Source organism: Eschscholzia californica, unplaced genomic scaffold (assembly GCF_041429995.1).
Source record: "Eschscholzia californica isolate CP2 unplaced genomic scaffold, dmEscCali1.0.p SCAF_3, whole genome shotgun sequence".
Classification (NCBI taxonomy): domain Eukaryota; kingdom Viridiplantae; phylum Streptophyta; class Magnoliopsida; order Ranunculales; family Papaveraceae; genus Eschscholzia; species Eschscholzia californica.
The window spans coordinates 22,635,879-22,652,860 of NW_028238420.1; the positions used below are offsets into that span (position 1 = coordinate 22,635,879).

The window sequence follows — 16,982 nt, forward strand, 5'->3', positions numbered from 1 at the left end:
TCCATAACCTCATCAAGAGACCCAAGACCTGAAGACACAAAAGATCCCTTCTTGCTCTTTGCCAATTCAGTCATATTAGATGACTGAGACTGGGCTCGAGCAGCTACCAAACTTTTTGCAGGAAGTAATTCAGAAGAAATACCATCCTGAGCACAAGTAGGAGCAGAAGAAGAAGGATACAGGATATTAGGATGCACAGCTTCAGGATTAGCCCCTTTATTAACATTCAGATTAGTCCTAAGAACCCGTTCCTTGGTGGTCTCTGGCTTACCAATTGATCCTACACCATCGTGCTGCTTCTCATCCATCTTCCCACTCTTTGTGGCATTTTGTCGAACACTAGACCTGCATCTTCCAACTGAGTGTCCAAATGAGCCACACCCCGAACACTTCAATGGCTTCCAAGGATACTCCACCTTAACCTCTATCCTCCTCACACCATCCACTAACAAAGGAATAATCAGAGGGAATGAACACTTCTTTCCCACCTCTACTAAGACCCTTGCAAAAGACATTCGATACTTACTCTCTGTTAGACCATCCAACATAATAGGAGTACCAATGTTACTGATTATTGGTGCTAGGCCTCTACTGTTCCATAAGAAACTAGGGACGTTACGCAAACATACCCAAACTGGAAGAGTTTTGATCTCCTCAATTTCCTCTTCAATGAACATCCTCCATGGACGAACCACAAATAATCTATTAGCTATATAGATCGGTTCCATTTCCAAAACTCTATTCCTATCCTCTTCAAGATCAAAACGAATAATGAATGCAGACTCACCTTGAGTAGTAATATGCATCTCTCCCTTCGGCCTCCATAACCTTCTCAGAGTAGTACGAACCAGTATAAAATCGAGTCTTCTTCCAAAAACAAACCCACCAACCAACTCTCACAATCTCTAATATCCTCTGTAAAATCCTCAGTTGATATCACCTGAACTTTCTCATCATTCACTATCTCAGTTGGTACAAACTCCATTTTCTCTCTAACAACTCGCTCATTCTTCTGAAAAAGAGAAGCCCAATTAGAGCGAGAAGAGTTGCTACCACTCGGACCAGAAAAACCTGATCCCTTCTCACAGAAACCTTCTTGTTTCGAAGGTAGCTCAGTTCGAATAGAACCAGAGCTTCCCTCACTAGGAGGAGGGAGAAGGGCTTTCATCTCCATATCCACCAACATCCTACAAAACAGTAGTTGCCGGCATGAAGGAGACAATCGGCTTAGAAAACAAAAACAAAATTAAAAGAATCCGATCAGCAGCCACCGTTCCAAGTTAACCGGAAAACTTTATCCAAACCCTAGAAAATCGCGCCACCCAAGAGCTTCTCTCTCCTTGTTTTTTCTTTGTCTTTTTATCTTTAAGTGCAATTTGGTGCAGTTTCATATTCATTTTGGTGTAGTTTCTTGGTGCTGACATTCCATTTCCAATCTGAGGGATCGAAATTGAGGTAAAAGCCTAAAAAATCACATGTAATTGAGTTTTAGGACATATTAAACATATTGGATGACAAAACTCACAATTCATACGAAAAAGACTATGTCACAGTCTGGTGCAATTTTTTTTTTTTGCATTGATAAGCTGGGAAGGGCCCAGACCCAGAGAAAAACAAGCTACAAAAGCAACAAAGCAAAAACAAAACAACAAAAATCAGGCATTAAAGCCAACATTTTCTCAATCTAATTCTACCATTTTTATCATCCTTAAGAATTTGGCTTAAGCCCTCAGGGAGGCAGGACACTTCAAACTCAACCACACCAGCAGGCCTGAGCTTAGAAAGGAGATCAACAGCCTGATTAAGCTCTCTCACAACATGATGAACACTGCATTGCTGGAACCCTCCCCAAAGCTGCTGGATTTGCACCCAAAGATGCCACACATCCAGAGGAGGCAGCTTATGCTTATCTGCTAGCAGAGAAAACACAACCATGGAGTCTGTAGCAAGAGCAATTCTGGAACAGTTATGCTTAAGGGCCAAAAGCAACCCAAGATGGACACCTTGCAATTCATGAAAGAGCACTGACTTCATAGGAGAGGACCCTGCACCAAGGGCAACATCATTCCCATCTGAGTCCCTAAGAATAGCCCCATAGCCAGCTGACTCAGTGGTCAAGGAGCCATCTGAGCTAATGAGGATACACCCAGGAAGGGGAGGGGACCATCTATAGCCCTTAACAGCAGGCCTGGTGAGCTGCAAATCAAAATTCCAATTATCAACAAACTCCATATTAAGGATGGACCATTCAACCCTGCACTTCCAAGATGAAACTTTAATTTTGACCTCATCCACAATCAAGTTGACAATCCCTGAGATAGTATTGAACTTAAGCTGAAAAACCCTTGCATTTCTTTCAAGCCAAATATGGTATATGAAAGCATTAAAGACCAAGCAACCAACTCTAGCCTTCACTGATGAGACTCTAAAATGATCACAGCACCACCTAACCTCTTCCTCAATAGACAAGGAGCAAGGCCTAAAAAATCCCAGCAGGTTCAATAGCTGACTCCAGACACCCTGAAAGAAGGAACAACCAGAGAATAGGTGGGTTGGAGTTTCAGGGCCTGTGGAGCATATACCACATTCAGCAGGGACAGGAAGACCCCAATTCCTAAGCCTATCCCTGGTCTTCAACCCATTATGCATAAATAACCAAGTTATAAAACAATGCTTAGGAACACAGTTGGAAAACCAAACCAGATTCATCTAAGGAACAGTCTGCCCTCTAGGCCTAACAACATTATAAGTATCCTTCAAGTTGTACACACCTTTGGAGTTGGCCTTCCAAACCAACTTATCCACCTCCCCAACAGCTAGAGAGACATTACTCAAGGCAGCAAAGACCTCAGGAAGCTCAAATTTCAAGTGATCAGGAACAAACCAAGTACCTTCTCTAATGAAATTAGCAACCTTGATCTCAAGATGTAAATCAGAATGGTACCTATAAGAATCTGAATACCATTCATATAGCACTCCCTTAGGATGCCAGGGGTCTATCCAAAAAAGAGTGTCAGCACCATCCCCAATAAGATGGCAAAGAATACCTTGAGAAACCTTCCTGCATCCTAGGATCTTTCTCCAGCACCAGGAGCAGTCTTGAGGAGCCTCCATGAGCCAAAACTGCATACTCTTGATGAGATTCAACCTGACCCATCTGACCCAAAGAGTATTCTTGTTAGAAACCAAATCCCAAATGTGTCTCAGGTTAAAGGCTAGGTTGAGGGCCTCTAGGTTTCTAATACCAAGACCACCCTCAGCCTTAGGCAAGCAAACAATATCCCATCTGATAGCAGCCTTACTAGGACCAATATCAACACCTGCATGCCATTTCGTGTTGTTGTAGCCTCTCGGTTAGTTTTTTTTTTGCATCAATCAGCAGGCTTTTAGGTAGCCAGAACCTTTACAAAAGGAAAGCTAGAAAAGAAACAAAGAGCTACCAGCCAGAATGGCATACAAACCCACAAAGGGTACCCAAGAAAAACAACCAAGAAGAAACATATAATCCCACATAAAAATAACAACCATAATGCAAAGAAGAAACACAGACTCAAACCACCCACATTAGCACTTCAGCCTTTGCCTGACAGTACCCACTTTGTCATCAAGGGCCACTAACTGCATATCTTCACTAAGGTCGGTTGCCAACAAAACATCCATACCCACCTTTGTTCTAGCTTTAGATAACAGATCAGAAAGTTGGTTAGCCTCCCTAAAAACATGCTTCAGGCTGCACTCATCAAAACTCCCCATCATAGTCTTGATCCTTCTCTATAAAGCAATGGACTGCCAAGGTGGTTCAGCTCCACACTTAACCAGCAGGTCACAGGCATACTGAGAATCAGTAGCAACTAGAACTCGACCATAACCATGAGAAGCAGCCAGACTAAGCCTAGCTTCAATTGCCTGCAATTCATGATGGACAACACTAACAGGATGGGCACCACCCATAGCAGCCACTATAACAGACCCTGAGAAATCTCTCAACACACATCCAAAACCAGCATGTGTTTCAGAGTAAGCACCATCAGTATTTATCAACACATAACCTGGGGAAGGACCAACCCAAACACAAGGAGTGACAACAGGAGGGGTCACAACTAACTGCAAGTTCCAGTTTCTCTCAATGCTAGCAAGCCTAGGACTGCTCTTAGTCTTACAAGAAAGCCTAACCATTTTCATTCTGACTTCTTCCTTAATTCTAATAAGAATACTCTCAGGAGATTCACTAATGCCTGAGAAGATTCTCCTGTTCCTCTCACACCACACATGGTAAATAAAAGCATTAAAAGCAAGCTTACCAAGGATGCCTATTTTATCAGTCCCCTACAGCAGCCTAAGACACCATCCAATCATAGCATCCCAAGAGTGACATTGGACCTGTTTCAATACCAGCAACTGCAGCAAAGCCTTCCAAATAGCCAGGGAGAATCTGCACTTAAAGAAAAGGTGAACATCATCCTCCTCCTCCTCATGACAAAGAAAAAAGTGACCTGCACATTCATACCCCATTTGTAAAGTTTCAACTTAGTCTTAAGTGCTCTATGCAAAGCCACCCAAGTGACAAAGCTATGCCTTGGAATATTGTGACTGAACCAAACCAAGGAACTCCAGAAAACTTTAGGCAGGGACCCCCTCATAGCTTCATAGGTGCTTTTCAAAGTAAAAACTCCTCTATCATTAGCAAGCCAAACTTTCTTATCTTCAAATTCAACATCACAATGCACTTGATGTACCCCATCCATCAGTGGACCTAAGTAAATAGCCTGAAGAGAAGAAATGACCCACTGACCATCAACCAGACAATTACTCATAAGAGCATCAAAGTGCAGCCTGTCATACCTTAGCTGATTAGGAAAGAAAGGAGCCAAAATCCCCATAGGGTGCCATGGATCCTTCCAAAAGCTGGTGAACTTCCCATTACCAACAAGAGAGAAACAAAACTGGAGCCCATGCTGCCTATTATGAAAATCTTCCTCCAACTCCATGAAGCCTCATGAGGGACACCCATCAACCAAAAACACTGACCCTTGATCAAATAAGGCTTAACCCAAGCAACCCAAAGAGTGGATTTGTCAATAAACAGATCCCAGATGTGCCTAAGAGAGCAGGCATCATTCAGGACACCAAGATTCCTAAGGTTCAACCCTCCTTCCTTAAAGGGATGACAAACCACACTCTAACTGACAGAGGCCTCCTTAGCTTGCATCTCAGGACCATCCCAAAGAAATTTCATGAAATTTCTATCCAATTCATGAACCACTCTCTTGGGAAGAACAAACACACTGAACTAAAACAGCACCATGCCATTAAGAACAGCTCTAACCAAAGTCAGTCTACCAGCAAAGGACAAGAACCTCATCTTCCAAGATCTAATTCTACCAAGAACCTTATCAATCAAGGGCTGACAATCAATATAACTCAACCTAGAAGAGATAAGAGGGACCCCTAAGTGTCTAACAGGCAAACAAGCACTCTGAAACCCAAGACACCCCTGAGTTGCCTCCAAAACACCATCTCTCATACCAGCAGCAAAAATAGAACTTTTAGCCCTGCTTACCTTGAAACCAGTACAAAGAAAAAACACATCCAAGACTTCAGATAAGGCCTGAGCTGAGCCAACATCACCCTTCATGAAAACGAGGAGATCATCAGCAAAACTCAAATGAGTAATCAAGGGATCCTTGCACTTAGGATGAAGGTGGAACCTCCCAGCAGCTACCATATTGACCATGAGCACATTAAACACTTCCATGACTAGCACAAAGAAATAAGGAGACATAGGGCACCCTTGTCTGATCCCCCTCCCACCTTTAAAGTATCCATAGGAGCTGCCATTAACCATAACAGAAAACCTAGGTGAAGAGATACAAGCCTGGAGCTAATTCACAAACTTCTCAGAGAACCCAAATTTCCTCATAATCAGTAAGAGAAAACTCCATTCAATAGTGTCATAGGCCTTCTGTAAATCTATCTTAACATCATACTTAGCTGGCCCTTGAGACCTATGGTAATTCCTAGTAAGTTCATGAGCCAAAAGGATGTTGTCTTGAATGGCGCTGCCTGAAATGAAGGCAGACTGGTAAGGGCTAATAAGCTGATCAATAATACTCTTCATTCTTAATGAGAGAATCTTAGTAATGCACTTATAAATGACATTACAGCAAGAAATAGGGCTAAACTCAGTAACCTTAGAAGCATTGGAAGACTTAGGAACAAGAGTAATCAAAGTAGAGTTAACCTCTCGGTTAGTTGCCATGGTCTTATTAAAACTCACATGATTCACTCCTGATGTCTCATGTGTTTTGGGTTTCTTGGGACACATTTCATCAATATGTCCGAATACCAAACACATAGCACACCGGTCAGGCATCCATGAATACTCTACCTCCACTGTAACCAATTCAAGTTGTTGCCCTTCTTTAACTCGCAGAGTTATCTCCTTTGGCAACTCACAATTGGCATTAACTTCCACACACACGCGAGCGTAAGACATTCGTTCTCGTGTTTGCTAAGTCAATGAATTTCTCACCATTTAGTTCTGTTGGAGGAGTGTAGACCAGATGTTTACTCATCGGAGATGATTGTTTCTTAAACAATTGACCCCAGTTCGTTGATGATCCCTTATGTGAATCATCCTGGACCACAGGGACCGAAAAAATAGTGCTGGGCTGAACCCTAGGGTTTGCCTGAGCCCTACAGTCAAGAAAAGAGCTTCCTACAATCGGTGGTATTTGCTGATCTTCTCCTTTTGTATTTGATTGTTGCAGATTAGCAATTGGTTGACATAAAACATTCACTAACAGATTGTTTCTAATCGCATCTGCGAAAGGGTTGTTGAGCATTATTTGACCTGTTTATCCCTTCTCTCCCTGGTTTCTTATTGCCTGAACGTTGTTCCTTTATTATTTCTGTGTGGTTTGATTCTTTTCTTGATCTAAACGTAAGTACCTCACCATTCAAACGATTCACAACCTCACTGTTCAGCCCCTTCTCCTTCGAGTTTGGGATTGTTTTGTCTGCCTCCGTTGGTGGAGACTCATCATCCATTTCATCTTCACTAACATGAAGGTTTCCCGCAGCCAGAAACCTACCCTCACCCACTGTACCGTCATCTCTCATCCTAGGAATCACACCAGCCTAGCCAGAAACCCAGCCGGTGGTGAAGGCTCTCTTTGTTTGCCGGAAAAAACCAAAAACCTAAAAAAATCACAGACATCAAGTTTCTCTAAGCGTAATGAGTTAATATTACATACACACATAATAAATAGTTTATACTCACTAATACTTAGTCTAAAACTCTAAATTGTGGTTAAAACACATTATGAGGTGGTTTTTCTTAGAAACCCCACGCGAGGAAGAAGACCATGTTTTCGCATGTCAACAAGAGGGCTCAAGAGTACCCGTTGACGTGGGACTCCTTGACCCAAGTATTCATGTTTTATAATCATAAATAGTTGTTTTGTGATGCCTAAACATTTCATCCTTTAGGGAAAAAACTCGAATGGACAACCTAATTCATCGATAGGACTTTGGAGATTAATAGGTTAAAAATCTTTATCTCTTATTCCAGCGATAAGAGAATCTGTTGAGTAAAAACTCTGAGCCGCAAAGTTTTCATGATAATGAGTACAAGTTGATGACTACAATGAGAGCCTGGGAAAGGTGGTTCATCGTCATCCTTATAATTCCTTAAATAAAAACACCTAAACCTTTCAAGCTAATGACAAGTGAAGCTATTTTAATATATAATTTTTGAGTCTATAGACCAAAAATAGGGTCCTAATAGGAGATTTAATCCTCTATAATCCTAAAAAGGATTTCAAAACCTAAATAATAATTTTAATAGATATCTGGTCCTTTTGGTGTCATCTAGAGAGATTACACAAATCCATATAATACTTATTATATAATTAATACCTATATTAACCTTGGATTAATATCTAATCGTGATTTTCATTCTAAACCGTATTAGATTTTCTCTCCATATTTATCTCATCTCTCTATCTCCAATCACGGTTTTTTTGTAACTAACTTCCCTCTCTCTAAAATTCTGTAACCGAAATATAGAAACTTTCCCACTATCTCTCTAAAAATGAAATCTTCATTAAACATTCATTAAACTCTCGCCCAGCTGTAAAAACTCCATTGATTAGTATTCATTCAAGAACTATCATCACAACCTACATTGTTATTTAGGGTTTTTACTGATTATCTCTTTATTCGAGCCGCAACTATTCAGGTTTAAAATCTTCTCTATATTGGTTTATAGTTTAACGATTCATATTGAAGATTTGATAAATATCAAATGTTTTTCTTTTTCATTTCATTTAATCTGAATCTGTCTTGCTATAATCTTCTATATCTGAAGTGTTCTTCCATGTATTTGATATTTCTTTTTCATTTTTATTGAATACATGTAATCTATAGCTGATGTTTCATTCAAATATGTAGATGTTTCAGATCTTTGATTACATTCAGATCAGATTGAACTGATAGTACAGATAATCATGGATATTAAATTCCAGTTATTTCATCGCAGAGATGTTTGGAACAAACTTTGTCGTGTAATATACATTACGCATACTTTAAGTTACATAATTTATAATTTTTAAGCTTATGGTGTTGTAAAATATATATACATTGTGAAATTTATTACAAATTATACGTACTTCTGACATAATGTTGTAAAGTGAAATATAATATGCATAAATTATATTTAACTTGCTACATAATTATGCGTACTTTATTACACTTGTCCGCTAATCTCATACATACACATAAAAGTATGTACTTTGTCATGTAAAGTATAAACTTTTTACGTAACTGAACAATTGGTCTGTATTGAAATATGTGCTTCATTATTAAATCAATATCAAATAATTTAATATTATGTTTTACAGAACAGATGGAGATTCAAACAGATTCATCAATTCAAAGCAAGAAGACGATACTAAAATCGGATGGTTGGGATAAAATGTTTACTGAACCTGGTCAATTATTTCCCGGGGGTGCTAAAGCCTTTCGATTTGCTCTTCGGCAATATAGTATAAATACTGGCCATGATTTTAAATTTATTAAAAATGATTCGAAGCGGGTAACTGCTGTATGTCCTGTTGAAGATTGCAAATGGAGGGTACATGGATGTGCGCCATTGAAATGCGAATCCATGTTTATTTTGAAAGACATGGAGATGAAACATGACTGTGAAGATTTCATTAAGAAGATCAAGAAACCAAAACTAAACAGTTCATTTGTTGGGAAACTTATTTTAGATGAGGTTACAAGAAGCCCAGATCGTTCCACAGCAAGTCTGAAAAAAGACTTCTTGAAAGATTACGCTGTCCAACTTCCATATTACTACACTTATGAGGGGAAGAAAGTAGCAATGAATGAAGCATTTGGTCAAGAAGGAGACTCATATGCAAAACTTAGATGGTACGCTGATGCATTTTCACGTACCAACCCAAACAGCATAGTACAACTTGAAGTTGACGATGTGTCTCGTAGATTTAAAAGAATTTTCATTGCACCACATGCTTGTATAGCTGGCTTTCAATATTGTCGACCAGTTTTATATGTGGATGGGACATTTTGCAAAAATCGGTTTAACGGCTGCATACTGGCTGCTGTGGCTAAAGACGGTAACAATGGTAATTTACATCATCTTATGTACATTACTTTACATTTACAATAAAGTACCATAATTTTTCAGAACATATTTATACTTTATAAAGTTTCATACTTTAAATGTATGAAAACTACTTTAAATTTACCATAAATTATGAAAATTTTACAGAAATATGCTTGATGAATATTTAAATTTTCATACTTTCACTAAAATATTTTCAATTTACAGGTCTATTTCCGTTAGCATATTCTGTTGTTGATGTTGAGAATGACCAAAACTGGGACTGGTTTCTAAGGCATTTGCGCAATGTTCTGAATATGGAAAAGACGTATATCTTTATTTCAGACCGTCACAATGGTATAATCAACGGTGTCAAGAACGTTTTCCCGACAGCACACCATTCCTTTTGTGTATGGCATCTAAGGAACAATCTGAATTTAAGATTGGCAAATGGAGCTAGAAAATCAAAATTCTTCCAAACATTAATTTTCAAGGCTGCTAGAGCTCTTCCCGAATCTGAATATCACGCAACTATTAATCAGATGATACAGATGGGTGGTTCAAAAGTTGCAGCATTTTTTCAATCCTTAGACCCTGCCTCTTGGGCAGATGCTTTCTTTCCCGGTATAAGGTACGATCAGATAAAATAGTGTATTCATTTCATTATCTATATTGATTAATTTTATGAACATTATGTATTGTACCGTATACATTTTTGTCTTTGTGTTACAAATAACATATACTTTACACCACATTTTGATTATTTACTGTAAAATATGTATTCCTCTTATTAAAAATTATCGATTTTATAAAAAAAATTAAAACTTTATATACGTTTTTTTTTTATACAGATACACAGCGATATCATCTCAACTATCAGAATCCTTTAACAATCAGATTCGACATGCTCGTGCACTACCAATTACAGCAATGTTGGAGGCAATTCGTATTCATATAATGAACAAAATGAACACAGCACGCGAATTGTCTAAAAAATGGACGACATTCTTGTGTCCAACCATCACTGATCTGTTGAAAGCAAAATATGATAGTGCTGCAACTTGTAATATTGCCCAGGCAGCCCCATTCATATTCGAGGTTTACTCAGAACCTTCTCATTGTGTTAATCTTCTACAGATTTCTTGTACTTGTAGAAGGTGGCAAGTTGATGGTGTTCCTTGTGAGCACGCAATGTTGTGCATTAAAAGCTTGTCTGAAGACCAACAAGATTGTTTTTACGATCCTATTTGGACAACGGAGTCTTATGTGAAGACTTACCAGGAACATATAATGCCTATATCCAATGTTGATGAACCAAGGATTTTTGATGAAGCTACCAAAATTCTCCCACCGTTGATTCGTCGTAGACCAGGTCGTCCAAGAACAGTACGGATCGAGAGCTCGGGAAATATGCCAAGAAAATTAAGGAGATGTGGTAGGTGTAAGCAACCTTCTTACCACAATCGCAAAACATGTAGGGCAAACATTTAATGTATTCACATATGTTACATTACAAGTTCAATTCAAATAAATAAAAAATTTTCAATGTTTGAATCATACGTTTTGTTTCACTATCCTATTTTTATTCTCTATCGACCAGGGTGTACTTTAGCGGTTGTGGTATGAACATTGCTTAACATATGTGAATATTGATCAAGAACACCGAATACCTCTAATACTGTATATCGTAATATTATACATTCTTTCGGATTTTATCGGAATTTTTTTTCAACAATAGCAAATACTTTTTTAACAAAGTAAATGTTTTGCAGAATCAATACCATACTTTCATGTAAATTTCACATATATCATTTTGTTCATTAATATTTGTATCAAAAATTTAAGGAACAAACTTGATAAATTTAAGTAAATTTTTCAAAAAATATGAAATTATTAATTAAAGATTACATTTCCCAACCAAAAATTTTTGACTTCAATCAGTCAAATATAATTCATTACAAATACTTTCAAATCGAAAAAATAAAACCTTACATAAATTCAAACTAAAATGAAGTTTTTTTCCACAGATCTCTTGTTTCATACAATAGCTCGTACGTCACTTCTGCTCTTTTACGCTGAGCTAATTCAATCCAATTGTCAGAAAGGTATTCATCTGGTACTCCCCATTTGTAACGTTTCATGAATACTAAATCCATATGGAGCATAACAAATAGTCCACAATCCGCACTGTCAATCATTGATATAACATTTATTATGAAAACACCAAATAATTTATAAATAAAACTATCTGTATGTAATACAGTAATCACAAAAGTAAGAAATATTTTGTACTTACTTTTCTCCTTGTTGATGATCATATGGCGTCTTCGAAACCTTACATTTTTTCTTAAATTCAGAACTCACATATTTAGTTTTGTGAAGCACATCTAATATGTATTGTCCATACCTTGCAGCATTTTCTTCACATTGTTTACGGAGCTTTGTGTCAAAGTATAACGAGTTGTAATGGGTCCAAGACTGATCAAAGTAATCAAATACTAACAAAGTCCAATGAATACCCCTACTAACATCTGTAATCATCGAATGACACATTGGAGCCACTATATAATCTATAAGCCCTCTTTCAGCCTCATTTATTAACCGATCTGATAGGTGGGGGTCTATGTTTGTCTGAGATGACTTGCAATTTATCATTGTCTGTCAAATAAAAACATCATTTTGTAAATTTCATTATGAATACTTTTTTGTAAAGTATGTATAATTTTTTGACAGACAGTACATATATGCAGTAAATTACATATACATTTACTGTCTAAAAAGAAACATACAGTAAATTATACATACTTTTCTACTCATTCTAAATCTTTTATCTTCATAAAAAAGTAATGTATACAGATAAATAAATATCTATTATGAAATGATGAAATCTATAAATAAAACTTACACATAATTCAGAAGCGAGAACGAACACTTGTCCAGCCCCTTTTAAAACTTTGGAAGATAGATGCTTTGACCACCAATTTATAAGCTGAGCATCGGTTTCACAGTTCATCATAAGCCAATTCACCTCTCTTCCTCTAACATCACTTGTCAGATTTGATTCCCATACAATTGTTCTGCATGTTAATTGTTGTTAGTTTAATAAACTGAATTTATAGCAAAATATTTATATTATATTAGACATAACAGAATATGGTTGTTACAATCATCATAATGTAACACAAACAACAAAATATTTCATAACATAGACAACGACAAGTATTAAACTTCTAATTCATTACTTCATCTGCACTCCTTGGTTAAACTCCTCAAGCAGACCCTTCTCATTATCTTTCACTTTCTTCCAAACTTTGCTCTTCTTCCAGTTGCTAAGTGGTTCATCATCATCAATCGAAACTCCCTTCCCCTTTTTATCCAATTCTTCAACATTCACTACTTCCTTTTTCGCAATTTCCTTCTTTTTTTCTTTCTCGGCCTTTTCTTTTGGCTCGGCCTTTTCAGTTTGTTTCCTTGTTCTGGGAGCTTGTTTGATTCTCTTAATAAGGGAATTCTGTTTTGGTGTTTCAACCTGATCATCTGTTTTGTCCGATCCACCCTTAACAGCTTTTGATTTTGTTCTCTTCTTCTTTACTGCTGTCGGAGTAGTCTGGACAAAGTCATCATCTATGAGTCTATCTGTTTCAGCATTCTCTTGATAGGTTTTTGCAACTTGAACAACGTCGGTGAAGTCGGGTGCATTTACGAAATCTATTCCCAAATCAAAATTGGGAGTTGAACTATAATTCTTCTCTTCCTCATTAGGCACCAACACAATGGCCGTGCATGGCACGTTTCCATCTTCATCTGACAACAACATTCATGTACCAAAAAAAATCATTTATCATAAAATTGACAAATAAATGATATATCATTTTTCCTGTGATAATTATATTTTATATAAAGTATGTATAATTTACCATAAATTATAATTGAATACAGTAAAACTATGAATAATTACTGACCTTCCTGTTGTTGTTCTTCAACATTTTCTTCTTCCTGAACCTTATCATCAGGTTGTACTCCATCAGACTTCTCATCATTGACATTATCTTTCTCCCCAACATTATCTACCTCCTCATTCTGGTCCACATTATCTCCACCCATTCCTTCATTATAATAATCATGAATCAATGATTCATCCCTCTGTTCAGACTTTAAAAGTAACTTCAATTGCATTACTTCATTTCTCAAACTTTCAATTTCCTCATCCTTTTTCTTTAATTCTTCTCTTTGTTTATTCACTTCTCTACTCAGGGCTTCCATCATCTCCATGTTATTCAACTGTTCATCAAAAGGTATTTCCACAACTACCTTTTCAGTAAACTTTAACATTTCCTTCTCTTCTTCACTCAAATCATCCACAACATCCTCATAAACCTGTATGTAAAAAATTACGTAAATCATAGAGTGTTCTGTAGATGCATTCAACCAACCATATGAAATTATATGTAATTTATGATAAATTATATATACTTTATAAAGAAATATAATATATTTATAAAGAATTTAAACTTTCATTAATGAAAGTTCACATAAAAAGTTAAATTTACCTCCTCAGGTTCAAGTGCAGCTAGATCCTTTTCCATCCCATTACTAAATCCATCCACAGACCACCTCAAGAACCTTGGGTATCTTGTTGCATTCAGTGCATTTTTCGGATACAGATTAGTATGCATGCACACCCAGAACTAAAGGAAAAAAAAAAGAAATGAAAATTACACATACTTTACAATAAATAATATGCAATTTATATAACATGGAGTTCAAAAAAAATACTCACAGGCAAAAGTAACAAGCAACCAGATGCTTTGGTTGGGTCTTCTGAATGTTTGTCGATTGTTTCCATCATATATGAATGAATGGCTCTTGGCCATGATACCCTGTTGATTGCTCTTCTAGACTGGATGTTCTTATAAATGCTAGGCAATACAGTGAAACCAGCCAAAGTCGCAAAAAGGAAGCTCGCCGAAAACATCATAATTAGAAGACCAACAAATTCTATTGCTGGTTCACTGTTCCTCACGCATTTCTGAAGTGCATTCCCAACAACAGCACTTGAGAGACCCATATTTTTGTTTCTTGATGCTTCAAGAGTTTCCTTGAAGTACTTTGTCAAGAACGCACACTTCAAAGGATCTAGATCATTTTTCTTAGGGAATGCCTCATATTCAGAACCCTCCATGGGCATTCCCAACAACAAAGATACATCTTCAGGTTTGAATTCTATCTCAATACCACCAATAACAAATTTCTTTGTCGATTTTTTATATCGACAAAGAACATCCAAAATGGCAATTGTTGGACGACTAGTATAATTCTCTCTTAATATTGTACCTTCTGCCATAGCATCAAACAATTGACTGAAAGGAGTTTTGCTAATCTCCTCCTTCATTTCTTCAGTCATATAGGAACGTATGCTATTGATCAACTCTATTGGTTTGCTTAGGGTGTATCTGAATAATGCCGATGTCTTTTGCTCCGGTATTAGTTTCTGTTCCCCTACTATATCAACCCACCTACTAGAGCTTCCTTTGTCCTTCAACTTCAAACTTTTAGAACTACCACCAGCCTGCAAAACATGACCAAAAAACACCATTGTAAACTATAACATATTTCATGTAAAGTACGAATACTTTACCAAACAGGATGGATAATTTTATAGACAGAATGAATACTTTTAGTGTATATCACAAATTTGTATATACAACAAGGCACAAACTGTTACATGATCGACACATATATGTAAATTAATCACAATTTATCAATGTAGCTTCACAATACCAATAAATTATATCATATTCCTAATACATTACCTCAGTTACTGATGTTTCTTTAGTTTTTGATTTCTTCTTAACAACTACTTCTTCAACAGTGGCCTTTCTTTTCATTAGACTTCTTCTTAATGCGCTTGTTTCTTCAGTAACATTCGTTTTGGATTTACCTTTAGGTGCCATATTCAACCTTTTGCTGCAATAAAAATAACATCTCATTAAACCCTAAAACAAGATCAAAAAATTCATTAAACCCTAAATAACAAAAATATGGTTCCATTTTCCATAAATTATAGGTTTTTTTTAACACAAAGGTATCTTATTATGAAACAGAAATAAAATTTTAAAAGGAAGATTTAGGTTTTTCAAGTAAACTAAAGATTTTAATGTCGTGATTATCTTCAAAAACATCTACAGATATATTATTCATGAAACAAATCCGATTTTGTACCCATTTTTTGAAATAATAACGAACGATAAAACCCTAAACAATTTGAACGGACATTAAACAGAAAAAGAACCTTCCTATTTACAGAGAAATCGTTACCAAAATCAACAAATCCTCTTCAATAATAAGAGAAAAGGACATGCAACAACTATTTATAATGATTTCAAAGAAAAGAAATACACGTTTCGTTTTAAATCTTTTTGATAACGAAAAGGGTTTATCAACCATCTTACCTTTTCACCTGAACAGGTTCTTCAATGAAAAAGATGAATGGAGAAGATGAAAGGATGCAAACTTTCTGGTTTAGACGATCTATTTAGGGTTTATCGACGCGATCTTCGGACGATTTTGGTTGAAAACCCAAATCTGGTAGGTTTAGAGAGAGAAAGTGTCTTTATGAAGAGTGACAGCCACTTTCTGTTTCGCCTTCTATAGATAAGCCACAAATCACGCCCACGGGTTTTGGGAAAGTTTCCTAAAACCCTCGGAAATTCAAATATCCCGGGTTTTTTTGATTTGGGATACATTGGGTAATATCAAATAAATGATCCATACTTTATGCCCTTCTTGTAAAAGGACCAAAAATCCATAATCTAAGAAGAATGGTCTATAAACCTATTATCAAATTGATTTTGGTCTATATACCCATGGACTCTTTAATATATTCATTCCCTACCAATCCAATACAGTAATAAGCATACAAATATAAGAATGTTAGTACACTAAATGCAAAATACTAACTATATAAATCAAATTAAACCAATATACTAAGAAGCATACAAGTACAAAAATAACAGCACACTAAGATACGCAATATTCAACACATGAACACACCCATATGCTAATTTTGTAATTTCAACAAAAAAAAAATACTGGTAATTTTGTATTAACTACTCAATCAATAACAATACAAAAATACGGTAGACACATTAAATAACACGCTAATTGTACCGTTACAACACATACTACTCACAATAATACTAATTTAATGCGTAAGTCACACACGCAAACAATATTTTTATACAGTTAACAGTGGTACCATTACAAACAATAAAAATATACACCCAAATAAACAAATACAGAGTATAATCTACACACAAAAGACTGATAATTATATGTCAATTTGCACGCA

The 16,982-nt window shown here is 36.5% G+C and overlaps 3 protein-coding genes across 3 annotated transcripts in view; 1 reads left to right on the top strand and 2 right to left on the bottom strand.

Moving 5' to 3' along the window:
• Nucleotides 1-1,662: 1,662 nt before the first annotated feature.
• On the bottom strand, nucleotides 1,663-2,649 carry LOC147549059 (uncharacterized). Its single transcript, XM_086668200.1, has one exon. The coding sequence runs from the start codon at nucleotides 2,647-2,649 to the stop codon at nucleotides 1,663-1,665; it is 987 nt and encodes a 328-aa protein (XP_086524326.1).
• A 6,739-nt stretch (nucleotides 2,650-9,388) lies between these two features.
• LOC147549060 (uncharacterized) lies at nucleotides 9,389-10,800 on the top strand. The gene is made up of 5 exons (XM_086668208.1): nucleotides 9,389-9,653; nucleotides 9,860-10,011; nucleotides 10,126-10,262; nucleotides 10,483-10,570; nucleotides 10,786-10,800. Exons 1-5 carry the CDS (start codon nucleotides 9,389-9,391, stop codon nucleotides 10,798-10,800), a joined length of 657 nt encoding a protein of 218 aa, XP_086524334.1.
• A 1,943-nt stretch (nucleotides 10,801-12,743) lies between these two features.
• LOC147549061 (uncharacterized) overlaps nucleotides 12,744-16,982 on the bottom strand; it is a 45,565-nt gene continuing 41,326 nt past the window's right edge. Inside the window, exons 10-14 of the mRNA XM_086666762.1 lie at nucleotides 15,445-15,598; nucleotides 14,412-15,200; nucleotides 14,182-14,319; nucleotides 13,594-14,008; nucleotides 12,744-13,435 (exon numbers count right to left, since the gene is read on the bottom strand). Coding sequence (XP_086522888.1) covers nucleotides 12,870-13,435; nucleotides 13,594-14,008; nucleotides 14,182-14,319; nucleotides 14,412-15,200; nucleotides 15,445-15,585 — 2,049 coding nt within the window. The 5' untranslated portion in view covers nucleotides 15,586-15,598 and the 3' untranslated portion in view covers nucleotides 12,744-12,869. The remainder of the gene's footprint in view (nucleotides 13,436-13,593; nucleotides 14,009-14,181; nucleotides 14,320-14,411; nucleotides 15,201-15,444; nucleotides 15,599-16,982) is intronic.

Bases quoted from the DNA above. Each gene is read 5' to 3' on its own strand.
- LOC147549059 (XM_086668200.1), bottom strand. From the start codon at position 2,649: ATGCATAATGGGTTGAAGACCAGGGATAGGCTTAGGAATTGGGGTCTT.
- LOC147549060 (XM_086668208.1), top strand. From the start codon at position 9,389: ATGAATGAAGCATTTGGTCAAGAAGGAGACTCATATGCAAAACTTAGA. The intron at 10,012-10,125 runs GTTTTCCCGACA...TTAATTTTCAAG, and splicing joins TAATCAACGGTGTCAAGAAC to GCTGCTAGAGCTCTTCCCGA. The intron at 10,263-10,482 runs GTACGATCAGAT...TTTTTTATACAG, and splicing joins GCTTTCTTTCCCGGTATAAG to ATACACAGCGATATCATCTC.